This window comes from Xenia sp. Carnegie-2017, unplaced genomic scaffold (assembly GCF_021976095.1).
Source record: "Xenia sp. Carnegie-2017 unplaced genomic scaffold, XeniaSp_v1 HiC_scaffold_6, whole genome shotgun sequence".
In the NCBI taxonomy this organism is placed as follows: domain Eukaryota; kingdom Metazoa; phylum Cnidaria; class Anthozoa; order Malacalcyonacea; family Xeniidae; genus Xenia; species Xenia sp. Carnegie-2017.
Window position 1 is genome coordinate 3978507 of NW_025813526.1, and position 15507 is coordinate 3994013.

Genomic DNA, 15507 nt, shown 5'->3' on the forward strand with positions numbered 1-15507 from the left:
TCTGTATCTTCATCCATGGGTTGTGGAGAATCTGGTGATGATGATGCACGATTTTGACTTTCGATGCAGGTTGTCTCAGAATTTGTCTAGGTATTTGTCTCAATATTTGTCCAATTCGGTATTGGTGTTTTTAGAGAAACATATTCATTATTCTCCTGAAATTGATTTTCCTCTTGAAATTGATTTTCCTCTTGAAATTGATTTTCTTCTTGATTTTCTTTTGTTTTTCAAATTTTTTTCTTTATATTTATTTCTCTTTATAAACATATCCAAACGATTTTTCTTTCTTTTATCTTTCAAATGAAGTAAAAAATTTTCATATGACTTGTTTATTCCATTTTTTCTTTATAATAAAGAAATTTTCAACAAGTACGCTCTTATATACTACTTGAATTTGACATAAAAATTATATTTCCTTTCATTTTATCCATTAATAGTATGATTACCCTTGGTTGAACTTGTTACATAGCCTTGGTTGTACCAAAAACCATGACCAGCCGACAATTTAAAGAAGTATAATATAAAATAAATTCCGAAGAAACAAGACATCTTGAGATTGCAAAATATGAATCAAAACAAGATGAGAAGTAAACTGTAAATTTTCGACTTTATTTCAAAGTCATCCTCAGACAGAATTCTGTCTGAGGATGTGAATGAAGAATTACTACATGTTTTTATTACTATATATGGTTATTATATGCAAGATAACCTTGAAAGCTTCATATTTTTATGCTTAAATGTTGTTTTGGGGTTTTGTACAAAAAAAAATATTTGTTTTTTTGTGAAAAAATCAATTAATGCTCATATATAAAGACTCGTTGTTTGAAATTGTATGCATTGAAGAACTAGCGTGTCATATATTTGTTTAGTTTGTTTTTATAAAATGGATTTGAGTTCGTTTTGTACACCGGAATCAGAAGGATCAACTGCAAACACATCAGACAATTCAAGTCCAAATACATCAGAAGATTCAAGACCGAACACATTAAATTGGTTGAAAAGAAAATTTTATTATATATGTGATGATGATGTTGTAAACATTGAACTTAGCGAAAATTATAAAAAATTCGCGAATTAACAAAAGAAATACTTGACGTGCAGAGTGAATTAGAAGAATTGAAAGAGAAGCTAGCGCAAAATGAAGCAAAAACTATTGAATATTTAAAATTCAAGCTTTGAAAGATGCATTGAAAGAGAAGCCAGTGCAAAATGAAGCAAGTCATATTCAATATATAAAAGATATTCAAGTTTTGCAAGATGAATCATCATCATCATCATCAGCCGTTCACACCACTGCTGGCCTCCACAACTTCTTCCACTCGATTCGGTCTTTAGCTCTCCTCATCCAGGTCTTTCCAGTTTCCTCTTTGATCTCGTCTCTCCATCTTCTCTTTGGCTTTCCTCTTCCTCTGGTGCAGTTTCTTGGGTACCATTCTGTTGTTTTCCATTCTTGCCACATGGCCTGCCCATCTGCCTTTCATTTCTTTTGGTGTTTGGATGACATCTTTCACCCTGGTTCTCTCTCTGATTACTTCATTCCTGATCTTGTCTTTTAGCCTGATATTTAGTATGCTCCTCTCCATGCTCCTTTGTGTGACTGCCAGCTTCCTTGATTGGTGTTTTGTAAGCGCCCATGTTTCTGCTCCATATGTCATAGATGGTAAAATGACAGTGTCCATTATTTTCCTCTTCAAACTGTTTGGGATGTTCTTCTCCTTTAGAAAGTGACTGTATTGCCCGAATCTTCTCCACCCGACATTGATTCTTTGATTGACCTCAACACTGATTTTATTTCTTGGTGTTAACATTTTTCCAAGGTATTTGTACTCCTCCACCTCCTCCAACTTCTCTCAGTCAACTGTGATCCCTCTTCTTTGCTTCCTCCTTGCGATGTCATTGCACATGATCTTGGTTTTTTTCTTATTCATTTTCATACCATCTTTCTTTCCTTCTTCATTCAGTTTCGTCAAAAGTTCCTGGAGATCTTCCTCTTTGTTTGCAAACAAGATGATGTCATCTGGGAATCTTAAGTGGTTCATTACTCTTCCGTTGATGTTGATGCCTTTTTCCAATTGTATTCTTTTGAAGATCTCTTCAATGGCAGCAGTGAACATGATAGGTGACAGTGTATCTCCTTGGCGGACACCTTTCTTTATCTTGATCTTTTCGCTCAGCTTTTCTGTTCTTATTTGTGCTGTGCCTTCTCTGTATGTTTCCTTTATGCTGTTTACGATCTTTCCTGGTACTCCGTGTTTCTCAAGTGATTGGAATACTGGGGCATGCTTGATGGAATCGAATGCCTTTTCGTAATCTACAAATGCCATTAACAGTGGTTGTTGGTACTTGTTGGTTTTCTCGAGTATTTGTCCTGTAGCATGCAGGTGGTCTGCAGTGGAGAATCCTTTCCTGTATGCTGCTTGCTCTGGGGGTTGATGTTCATCCAGAGTGCCACTGATTCTGTTCTTGATGATTTTCATGAACAAATTGTAGATGTGGGATAGCAAACTGATGGGGCGGTAGTTTGCAAGATCTTCCTTGTCTCCCTTCTTGAAGAGTAAAATAATGATGGCGTTCTTCCACTCTTTTGGCACTTTTTCCGTCTCAATGGCTTTGTTGTAAAGATGCTGAAGTTTTTCCATTAGGATGTCACCTCCGCCTTTATCATCTCTATCACCACAAGATCTTCACGGGTGATTTTCCATTTTCATCTGATGGATTGCCTTCTCCACTTCACATTTCATGATTACTGGAGTCTCTTCTGCTGGTCTCAACTGAATGTTTTGGGAGGGATCTTCGATAGTGCCTGATAGAATTCTGCACATCTCGAGGATTCTTTTCTGTCTGTTGTTACCTTTCCATCCTTCTCCTTCAGTGCTTGAATCAGAGCCTTCTTTCCATCTCCTGTTGTGCTCTTTTTCAACCCTTTGCCACTTTCAACTGCTTCTCTGATTCTCTTGGTGTTTGCTTCTCTAAGATTTTGTCTTGTTTTCTTCCTGATTGTCTTGCACAGTTCTGAATATTCTATCTTTTCTCTTGTTGTCACTCTTTTCATTTCTCTCCGTTTCTTAAGCAATGCTTTGGTATCTGACTTCAGCTTTTCCTCTTTCCTGTTCATCACTTTTCCTGCAACCTACTCTGCGCATCGCTGGATGGTATCGCTTAGTTGCGCGGCACTTTCCTCAACGTCGTCAATCTCGTTTTCTAGAATTTCAAAACGGTTGCTTAATTCAATTTGAAATTCTTCCCTCTTCTGAAGCAGTCCTTCGATGTTGATTTTTGGTGCTGATGCCTTCACCATTCTGCTTCTTTCTATCTTTGTGTTCATTCTGACGGTGCTGCGGATCATTCTGTGGTCACTCCCGATTTTGACTGTGTTGATCACTTCAATGTTCAACATTATCTCTTTCTTGTTCACGAGGATGTAATCAATTATATGCCATTTCATTTTTGTTTCATTAAGTTCTTGCATCAGTTCAAGTAGTTTTTCATCATCTTTCAAAGTTCTCACATTGTATGTAGAGATATAGATCTTGGGAACCTGGAGATTCTTTGCACCCTCTGCCTTTCGGCTGCCGGGGACTGAGGGCCATTTTGAATTGCGTGAATTGATGTTGTGGGATTGAACCATGACTCTCCACGCTGGTTCTGTGCGTGTTGGCGAGTACCTGGTGGCTAGAGCTTCTAGCCAGCAGGAGTTTGCACTTGGTTGTTGGGTCACTTGTGGACCCTCCGCCCTGGCCGTTGGCTGCCTGTCGCTGCTCGTCCGCCCAGTGGTGCAGTGTAGACACCACCCCCTCACATGGTTTAGCCCGCCTGCTGAGACTGTGTATCGGGGCATGGTGCTTGGAGCCACATTTGAGAGATTCAGGGATGAGTGGGGGCTAGTGATGCCTGTCCACCCTACCAGGTAGAGTGCAGCAGCCAGACACAAAGGTACTTCCCCTCCTCAGAGCCCCAATGCCCCACAAGATGAATGAGATTGTTTAAACAATTTGTTAACTGATTATCAAAAAATAAAAGAAAATTGTCAAGTAAAGTTAATATTAGCACAAGTTGGATGAAGAACTTCAAAATTGAAGTGAGTGTGATATCAAAAAACGATGACAGAAAAAGTGAAATATTATTCTGAATATATTTAACATAGTTCATCAAAAATTTTGTTTAAACGATTAAAATGTAGTTGTTTTTCATCTTCGGTTATATTAACATCAAACAAATAAAATCTAAGTAATCTTTACATTTTCTAATTACATTTTCCTTTTTTTTCCTTTTTTTTGTTTTTTCTTTAGTTCATTTAATTTCATGTTGTGTTCCAATTGTCTTTGTCTTGATTTGGTGACTTCTTCAAATTTAATTGCTTCTTTTTCAATCAAATCTATCATTTCATCGCAAACTTCTTTCGTTATTTGGTTGTATATATTTTTTTCTATTCTATTGTTTAATTTTTGCTTGACGTCTTCTGTATCGTAATATTCTTTCTCTTTGGCATTTTCCCATTTTTCTTTGTTTGCTTTCACCGTTTGTTTCTCACTACTTTCGCGATAAGTGTATGGTTGCAAGTGAAGTAGATGAAATAAATGCTTGAATTTTATAGATCAAATTTTTTGCACAAATATAACCTTATGACCCCACAAACATGCTGTATTTGCGTTTACTTGTTTCACATACATTAAAACTTGCAATTTTTCTCATAACACAAACTGCATTGAGTATTAAATACTTTAAAGTGCTGAAAAAAAATATTGCATCTAGATTTTATAATAAAACTTATATTTTTGATTTTGTTGAAGTTATTAGTATCAGATTCCATCATCATCCATAAGTATTGAAGATAATTTTTCAATAGATGTGATGACAGCAAACAGATTTTGTTTGAGTTATTTATTAGTGTTGTCTAAGGCCTGCGCTATACGGACGAATTTCATTCACACGAATTCAAATATCGCAATTTTATTCGACGATACTGCGACGTATAACTTGGAAACTTACATCTCATAAATTAAATTCGACAAAGTGAATTAGGCCCGTTTTAGACGTCGAATTTCAGTCGAATTTAATTCGTCGAATTTAATGCAGCCGATTATATGCGACGTAAATGCGACGTCTAAACTGATTGCATTCGACACGTTGAATTAAATTCGACGCTGTCAAATTATGCGACAGTGTCCGTTGAATAATTCGCCAAAATTCGACAGAAATGAGATAGCAGTTTAAACGTCGAAGTTCCATCGCGTCGAATTTAATGCATAAATTATTAAAATTACATTTCTATCCCACAATTCAATATTTTTCGCCTCGTGTGTCCCACGCATAGATATAGTAGGTCTAGATTACTGACGAGCCGCCATATTGCGTGACATTCATGATAAATCCAAGATGGCGATGGAACCGGGCAAAAAACATAGAGTCACTATAGGGCAATTGATGTTTTTCGCAATTTACTTCTTTTCATTGTTTTCAAACTCTTCCGATCAAGTTTTATTGGAAACAAATCGTTATTGCAAGTGTTTTGAAGCCATATTGGACAGTTATTATTAAAATACGGGCGAAAATATCACTTTCGAAATATTGTGTAAATTGGTCGTTTAGTTGTCTCGAGTCGTTCATCCACTAGAATAAACAGATTTTGTCAGCTTTAGCTCCCATACTGGTTTGTTGCGCATTGAAATATATCATATTGACAATTTATAGAAAGATGGGAAAATCAATCTGAACATTTATGACAAAAAAGCAATTTATTTACGAAGGTACTCCCACTGTACTCGTACTGATATGTGAGATTCATCCACAGTTTAGCAAGGCCATTCGACGTTGAATGGAGAGGGGAGCAAGGAGATACATAACACTGCAGCACTATTGTTTACTGACTAGATCTTAGAAAAGCTATTAATGTTGGGAAACGTAACTGAAGGAAACTTGCCTCATCTCATTTGCTATACTGATGAGATATTACAGCTAAGTTGTTATACGAAAGAGAAGAAAACATATGTATGTTCAGTAGCTTGTTATATTACTGGTTATTTCAAAATCTGACATAGTAACATTCAAATGCATAACTCAAGATACTGTTACAATACAATTTTTGGAGAGAGTTATAAAGCTCTGTATAAAGTACTTTTTTTGTTACCAGAGCTAAGGTGTTTATTGAATTTATATATTATCTTATAAAATATTTGATATAGATATTATCGGTGGCATAGCCAGACGATGTTGCTATGTAAATTTCACTGCATCATTGTTCATTTCATTAAAAATCTCTTGTTTTTACAGTCAGTGAACACAGCAACATTAGGATAGCATGACCAAATAAAAATGCTGGCTATGTCCCAGATTATTATTAGATGTAGCTTTGAATAAAATATATGTGACTTATATCCTCAATATACTTTGTTATAGTATATGTTTTTATTATGCTATAGCTACAAACACCATCCTTGACACCAGTTGTTTCTAAACTGAGGAGGTTATCCTTATTAAATAAATGCAATTATTATTATTATCATGTTACTCTTATTATTTGTTTTCTTCTACAATGCCAATACAATTTTATAACTAAGAATGTCTAATTTGCATCACATTGTTAACATACAACTAATGACTTTCGAGACAAAACTGTATCATACTGCTCAGTTGGTTCATTTTATGACACCTATGTACAAAGATACGTAAAGAAGATAAAAACTTACGGATATTTTACCATTCAATACATGAAATTTTACGTGTAAAGAAAATTGCCATACAGTTACAGTTTTCAGTTACATATGTGTACAGTAAAATATTTGTACACCAGTTCTCCAAACTCTACTCCGAGAGAATAGTTTATAAAGGAGCGCCATCTAAGCGACAAAAGCTGACAAAACTCATCCTTTTTGGAAACGATTAAGACTGTGTCTGTTAAGTGCCAACACATATTTGAAGAATGAAAGAACGAATAGCATCTTGAAGTGAAATTTATGTAAAAAATATGAAGATTAATTTTCCCATCTTTTTGTATGTATTCAATATGATGTATTTCAACGTGGACGAACCAGTACGGGACCTAAAGCAGACGAAATCCATTTATTTTGGTAGACAAACGCCTCGAGACAACCAAACGAACAATTTACACAACACTTCGCTAGCGATAGTTTCGCACGTATTCCAATAATAATTGTCCAATATGGCTTCAAAACATTATTAATAACGCTTTGTTTCCAATAAAACTTGATTGGAAGAGTTTGAAAATACTGAAATGAAGTAAACTGCAAAAAACAACAATTGCCTAATAGTAGCCCCAAGTTTTTTGCCCGGTTCCCGCGCCATCTTGGATTTATCATGAATGTCACGCTGCCGTCTTAATAAGTCTTATATTACGTCACACTCGTCAGCGATCTAGACCTACTATATCTATGGTCCCACGATATACGCATATTCAAGATGGCGAGCGAGCAACCTTGTTTTTCATGTGAGAACATAACAAAATATACATGTATTTCTTGCGCTACTTTCGTTTGCAATCGATCGACTTGCTCAGCTGCTGAAATAGATGAAAGTGCACACGGTTGGGTTGAAGGTGTTAGTGTTGGGTACTGCAATGATTGTGTTTCAGATTTGTCAAGCGTTGCAGGTACAATTGACTTTGAAAATAATGTCGAAGAAGCAACAGCTAAACGAAAAGAAAAAAGCAAAGCATCTGGTCGAAGATCAATATGGACCTCTGCACATATTGATGACATGGTTGATATAATTGTAAACAATGAGACTTACAAAAAGAAACTAATCTTTGTGAACAATCGGCGTTCAACAAACACAGAAATTTATGACCAAACTCTTATTAAAGAAAGGCATCCATCTTTTCCATTTAACATTGTGCAGATGAGAACAAAATTTAAATGGTGTGTTTCTGTTTGCAAAAAAGTGGCTCTTACTATACAAACAGCAACAGGTATAAAAAGATTCATTGAAGAGAAAGGTTATGGTAAATGGTTTGATGGACTATTTCCCTTAATAAAAAGCAGGGATTCTTGTCAGCCTGAACAAGCAATTGAGCCATCTGCGAGTGTAAGTTCAAGCAGCACCAGCACCCCTGTAAATTTCCCTGACAAGGACAACGATGACGAGGATGATGATGATGATGACGACAGACAAATAGAGCAACCTCCACAAAAAAAAGAGAAAATATGTTTGTCCCCATAAGAAATAGGAAAAAGAAACGTGAGTCAGATGTGGGAATCAAAGTTCTGAAATTGCTGGAGTCAATGATAGAAAATGATCCCACAAAAGAACTCATAGAATTTATGAAAGAAGATGCTGCAAAATCAAGGCAAAATGAGATGGAACTTATCAAAATTTTGTCAAATCAACATTCAAGAGAAGGTTATGCTCCTGTCATGCATCATCAAAATCATCAGCAAGGGTATTTCCAAGCAGCACAACTCCCACAGCACTGGCAACAGCCTGCAGTTCCGATGGTCTCTCAAACTCCTCCACCACAACAACATTGGCAACAACCTGCAGTTCCCTTAGTTCCTCAGACACGACCAAGTGGCCAAAACTGCCACCATCAGGTTGGGCACAGTTCGTCATTTGAACAAATAAAAAAACCTACACAAAACTTTAAATGTATTTTCCATTGTATAAAAATCTTTGTTAAATTTATTGTTTTTTCTACATACTACCATACATGCAATAACATAGATTTGAACAATTCATTGCCCACAGTGCCTCAAACACTTTCCAAAACTGTAAAATTCTAATTTTTTTGAAGTAGTTTTAGTAACATTCTTACTATATTTGTAAATTTTGTGTAAAACAATTTACAATAAATTTTACTTATATTAAAATAACCAAATTTTGATGTTCAATCTTAATCATTAATATGGTATACTAACAGACACCATGTCCTTCCCTTTCTTTCCACAATTTATCTTTCAAAACCCCTCTTATCTTTACAGCCTGGACAGAAGTGTCCTTTACTTTTTCACAACTCCGCATATTTAATAGCTCCCTCACAGCTTTCCGGTCTCGTCTCGCCATTGTTGTCGGATCAGCAGCCAAATCTGATTGTGTAGGTAATGGTTCGCCATTTTCAATGCATAAATTGTGCAGCACAATACATGCTAATGTGATTGGTTTCATTGTTTGCTCATTACACTCACACTTTCTATATAAAACTCTAAATCTTCCTTTTAGCTGGCCATAAGCACATTCTGTAACCATCCTTGCACGAGACAATCTATAGTTAAAATTACTTTGTTCTGGTGTAAGTACTGCACATGTGTAAGGCTTCATGATCCATGTTGTGCAGGGAAATGCTGAATCAGCAACTATGAGTGGACCAACCTCAACCCCACCTATATATTTAGATATGGAAGGAATGGCATTGTTTGTTGATATGTCTTTCCATAACTGTGTTGCCTGCAAGATCATTGCATCATGAGTATTGCCGGGAAACCCAACACTTGCCCAAACAAATCGATATTTAGCATCAACAAGACCCATTAAGACAATAGAATAGAAGTTTTTAAAGTTATAATATTCCTTGCAGCCTCTGCTCCACCATCTGGGCATTTAATAGAAATATGGCATCCATCAACAGCTGCCCAACAGCAAGGAAATTGCCAAATCTCCTCCATCTCAATCATCTTCTCTCTCAATTGTTCTTCAGACGAGGGGAAATGTCGGGTAAAAGCATCTTGCCACAAATTTAAAACAATTGCTTGGCATACCTCGATAACAATTCCTTGTATTGTCGCAACCCCCAGGCCCGACATCTCAGACAGTGTGTAATAGTAATCACCTCGTGCCAATCTGTAAAGGCAAATGGCTAGTCTACAAGCTGGTGATACTGGCAGTTCGGTTCTTGCAATTCCATTAAGAACGAAATTGAAAATGTTTCGTGACACGCGAAAGGTGCCTCTAAATCTCTTTTCGGAGTAACTGGACCATACAGAGTTCCACCAAAGACTCCATTGTGTTGTTCTTTCCAAGCGGCGACAAGAACGAACTCGCGAAATCGATGGTTTTTTAGCTGTAAGGGCGAGCAACAGTGAACATAACTGGGCAATACGTAATTTCCTATTTCTCAAATAATTTAATATTTGTAGCTGCTTTTGTCTTCTTTCCCTTCTTATTTTCAAAATTTGCCTCAACACGATAGCTCTTGTAACAGCCGCCATATTTAAAATATAAGTTAGGTCAGGCTACCCTAAATTTAACCCGATTTGCAGGCTTAGCAATTAAATTCGATGAACTGACTTCGACGTATAAACTGATGATAACGACGTATGCTGTTTCCGTCGAAGTTCCGTCGAAGTGTTTAAAAATTAAATTCGACGAATTAAATTCGACTGAAATTCGACGTATAAAACGGGCCTTAGATTCGTCGGAGATTGACGCGTTATGCGACACAAATGCGTGTTAGAAATAGACGATGAACTACAGTCGCATTGAATTAAATTCATTAATTATATAAAAATATTTCAACCAATCATAGACAGCGTTCTATTTCATGGCGGCAATTCAGCAAAAATAGTCATGAAACAATATGGCAGATGCAGATTGTTTTGTTTGTGATGAGCCAACAAAATATCGTTGTAAGTAGATTGTAAAAGAAACAAATCAATTCAGGCCAGGAAATCTTCCCATTCGATGTCAAACAAATCAGAATAAAATTCAAGTGGTGTGTTGCCATTTGTAAGAAGATGTGCCTTACAATACGAACCGCCCCTGGCATTAAACGGATCCAGGATGAAAAGGGTTACAGTAAGTGGTTTACTTTGTTATACCCGCTGATAAAGTCTCGTGACTCTTGCCAGCCTGAGCAAGCGATTGAACCCGATGCTGTTACAGACATAGAAAATCAAAATAACTTAGAAAATGATTTTGGAGTTGATGTTTGACAGTGAACCATCAAGTGGGTCAAGCTTTTCTGTGGCAAAAAAAACCACATATAAGAAACTCTGAGTTATTGACTGATGCAATATTAGAGTCAGCTAAAGTTTTAAAAACTGCTGTGGAAAATGATCCCACTAAGGACATAATAAATATCATTAAAGAGGAAATGCAGCAATCCAGAGAGCAAGACAAAAAATTTATGGAACAAATGGCAATTATTGTTCTACAAAATTTACATCCAGGATCATCTCAAACTTATCGCCAAACCCCAATATCTGCTTATGACTGTACAGTTGGACACTTAACAAATACCAATCGGGGCTTGGAATTGAATTCATTTGATCATCAATCAAATGCAAGTGCACAACAACAAACATCTAGCAATGGGGACATGACATGGAACATGCTTAATAGCCCTCGTACATATCACCATTTATAACACTGTTTTTGTATTTTAATTTCTTTACAAATACTTTATTTGAACACAAATTGAGAAACATTCTTTTGTTTTTTTTAAATATGACTGTTTTGTTAGTGTTTTTGTAAGAAGGTATTCTTTTACGTTTAAGAGAAATGTGAGAATGAACAGAACATTACATTTTACTATAGCTGCATGAAGTGTATCTTACAAGTTCTTCAAGTCTAATAATTCACTAAAAAATCCTAAACATAGAATACTTCTGTTATGACCCTCACCTAAACATTCAGTTATCTCTAATAAAGTATATAGTGCATAGAATTTCAATGAAAACCAAGTAAACATTCCAATTTAATGCCTTGAGCATTGGCATAACCTGGCTAGCCAGTTTGGTCATGCTAAAAAAATATCATCTGGCTCCCTCCATGTAAATGACTTCTACACAAATAAATATTACTAATGATCTATAATTTATATAGCACAACCTGGTTTTGCCACTGAGCAATGGTAATAAATTGCTATGTTTACGTGCTGCTTGTACCAGAGGTTTTTTCTTTCCATAAATATTCAGAAATTGATGAACGAATCTGTTCAGCTTTGTTGCATGTGTCCCTAGTCTTTTCACAAGCCCTGAAAAGAGGATGAACAGCCTGAGATTTGCAGATGATATCATCTTATCTGCTGAAAAGGAAGAACACCTCAGCAAACTTTTGAACGATCTGAACGAAGAAGGGAGGAAAGATGGAATGAAAATGAACAAAAAGAAGACAAAGATCATGTGCAATGAAATAGCGAAGAGAAGGAGAAGAAAAGGAATATTGATTGATGGAGAACGGCTGGAATAGGTTGAAGAGTACAAGTATTTGGGAAAAGTACTAACACCAGGAAATGAGATGGCGAGAGAAATAAATGAGAGAATAACATCAGCTTGGAAGAGATTTGGACAGTACAGCATGTTCATGAGAGATCAAAGAATGCCCATGTGTCTGAAAAGGAAGATCATTAACACTGTCATACTACCAGCAATGACTTATGGAGCAGAGATGTGGGCACTTACCAACCATCAAAGAGAGAAACTGGCAATCACCCAAAGGAGTATGGAAAGATCAATGCTCGGTTTCACGAGGAGAGATAAGATCCGAAATGAAGACCTGAGAGCAAGAACAAAGGTTAAGGATGTCATCGAGAAAGTTATTGAAGCCAAAGGAAAGTGGGCAGGACATCTAGCCCAAATGAAAAACCATGATTGGGCAAAGAAAATAACTGAATGGACCCCGTGGGACAAGAAAAGAGGCAAGGGAAGACCAAAAAGGAGATGGAGAGATGACATCGAGCAGAGAGCGGGCAGCACGTGGATCCAGAGAGCCCAAGACTGTGAAGAGTGGAGAAAGATGTGGAGGCCATCCGCCAGCAGTGGTGTGAAAGGCTGATGATGATGATGATGGAATAGTTTAACCATGGAAAAAATATAAAACATCTATTCATAGATATTTAACAAGAGCATTATACCAGATTTGTAACATATTAATCATAGGTGTGATCCATTACAATGTTAGGGCATTATCCTAATCCACCGATATACTCAGTCAATTTCTTGTGTAGTTGTTTTCTGTGTAGTTGTTTTCGGTCAGTTTCTTTTTGTCTTTTAGTTGTTTCAGTTTCTGGTTGATGCAGTTGGTGGTAGTTTTGCTGGGGTTTGCGTGGCGAGGTTCGTAAGTGGTGGTGTCTTGTAGGAGGGTTTTGACTTTGTCGATGTATTCTGATCTGTCCATGATAACTGTTTTGCGTGCTGTGTCAGTTCGTAATATGATTATTTCGTCGTCGTTTTGTAGGTTTTTATGTGCTCGTAGTTCTTTCTTGTTTAGAGTGACTGGTGGTTTATGGTAGAGATTATTGGTGATTTTGTGACAAATGTCTTCTTTCGTTTGGTCTGTTAAGTTTGTGTGCTTAAAAGCTGATTGCAAGTCGGCAACGTAGTCAAGTTTCTTCGTGTCTTTAATGTTGTAATTGAATCCTTTGTTTAGAATTTTAGTTTGTTGTTGGGTTAGTGGTTTCCTCGAGATGTTTGTGACAAATTCGTTTGTGTTGGGATGGAGTTGATGTATGATCTTGATTCTTGTAATCTTCGATGAAGTTCGTGATGTCGTTTTGTTCTATATGTGGATGTTACTTTTTCGATGGCTTCATTAATGGCTTTGGCATCTGATTGTGTAGTGTATCTTGTTACGGTTTCTCGATGTTCTTGTAGTTTATGTTGGTAGATACGTACCATTTCATTTGATTGTGCAATTTGTGCAGCGTGAGTTGTTTTAAATGGTTGTCGGTAGTTGATGCTGTTTGGTAGGATTCGTTGTTGTTTGCATTTGTGTAGGAAAGTAAGCTGCTCCAATGTGTATGATTCTTTGCGTGTGAATAATTCCCATTTTCTTGTTCTTTTGAGAATAAATATCCCATATGTCGATTTTATAAGTTTAAAGATTGGTAATCCAGGCATATTTAATGTATAAAAATAAAAGATTCTCCAGATTGTATAAAATAATTGTTATTCAGCTTTCGACTCGTTGCTCCGAGCCTTCATCAGAATAAGGAAGTTTTCAATTACATATGTCGACAATATCTTTGCCATAGTCAAAAAAGACAAAACTGAACAAATCTTACACACCATAAACAATACCACGAAGAACATAACCTTTAGTAAAGATGAAGAGCATGCCCAACAACTTACTTTCCTCGACATCCTACCAACCAGAACAGATGATAGTACACTAAACACTTAAGTGTACTGCAAAACCACCCACACAGACCAAATACTCGATTTCAACAGCAATCACTCAACACAACACAAAATAAGCTGCATTGGAACACTTTTTAACAGGATAAACACTCATTGTAACCCCAAAGAAGCCAAGAAAACAGAATGCAACTACTTATACTCCACATTTATTAAAAACAATTACCCTAAAAACTTCATAAACAAAACTATAAACAAAATACAAAACAAAACACAAACTGACAAAAGCAACAAGAAACCAGACAAAACAGTAAATATTGTCATGTTACCATACATAAACAGAACATCAGAACTGATTGGCAGACTTCTTCAAACGTTTAATGTTAACGTTGCCCACAAACCCACACATAAATTCAAATCGTGTTTCACCAAACATAAAGACAAAATAACAATTCATGATACAACTGATGCAATCTACATGATACTATGTAAAGACTGCTCAAAGCAAAACATTGGATAAACATCAAAGAAAATCAAAACCACTCACAGAACACAAAAACGCCATAAAACGATGAGATCCGAACTCACTATGGGCAGAACATACCCACGGAAACAACCACACATTCGACTGGACAGAAACTAAAATACTCGGACGTGCACAGACTAAACAAGCACGCGAATTTAAAGAAGTTTGGTACAGTGGGGACGACACAATAAACAGACATATCGCTAACAGTACAATACTGTGAAAACCTTTGTAATTAAAAAAGTCAGAACCTCCTCTTGCTGGACATACAATCATTATATGCTTCCCATCTAGTGCTCGTAGACATTGTGGGAAATCCCTTTCGTCAAAGACGTTTTTTGATATTTCCTTCCAATCGGTTATTGTTTCAGGTGCTTTCAAATACAGAGAGCTCAAAACCTTCCAAATTTCAACACATGTCTCTTTCATTACTACACAAACAGTACTTTGTCCTATTTGGAAGTTAAAGATTGGGATTGCTGAGAATCGCCACTGCCCAAAAATCTCAACGTTATCACCAGCTTTTCAAATGGATTTATAGTTTCGCAAAGGCATGTCGTTTGTTTTGTAATATGTGGACCCATTAATGACAACAAATGGTCAAACCGCTCTGGACTCATTTGGAGGTATGTAATAATAATCATGATATGGGAGCCATTATCAATCATGTTTAATAGCTATATAAATTTAACTCATTAAATCATCTTTAAATTTTTCATAAGATATCACATAACTATAATGATCATGCAACAGAATAGGCTATGAGAATGCATGTTGCTTGTTTTTCAATTTACTCTCAAAGTTAAGCCATGTAGGATGTAGCTACCTGAAAAATATTCTTCTTGGTCTGAAGATCGTAGTTTGTAAAACAGTGAGTGAAATTGGCCATACTCTTTTCTTTTTTGCAAATGTGGTCGTACCCAATGCTTTCGCCTTCTATTTTCTTTTTTTGTTGCT

At 36.3% G+C, this 15507-nt stretch overlaps 2 protein-coding genes across 2 annotated transcripts; one reads left to right on the plus strand and one right to left on the minus strand.

Annotated features, from left to right (window-relative positions):
- Positions 1-2767: 2767 nt before the first annotated feature.
- On the minus strand, positions 2768-3115 carry LOC124456919. Its single transcript, XM_047007226.1, has one exon. It carries the CDS (start codon positions 3113-3115, stop codon positions 2768-2770), a length of 348 nt encoding a protein of 115 aa, XP_046863182.1.
- Positions 3116-7416: 4301 nt separating this feature from the next.
- LOC124456920 lies at positions 7417-11389 on the plus strand. The gene is made up of 3 exons (XM_047007227.1): positions 7417-8172; positions 8235-8546; positions 10874-11389. Exons 1-3 carry the CDS (start codon positions 7417-7419, stop codon positions 11312-11314), a joined length of 1509 nt encoding a protein of 502 aa, XP_046863183.1. The 3' UTR covers positions 11315-11389.
- The last annotated feature ends 4118 nt before the right edge of the window (positions 11390-15507 follow it).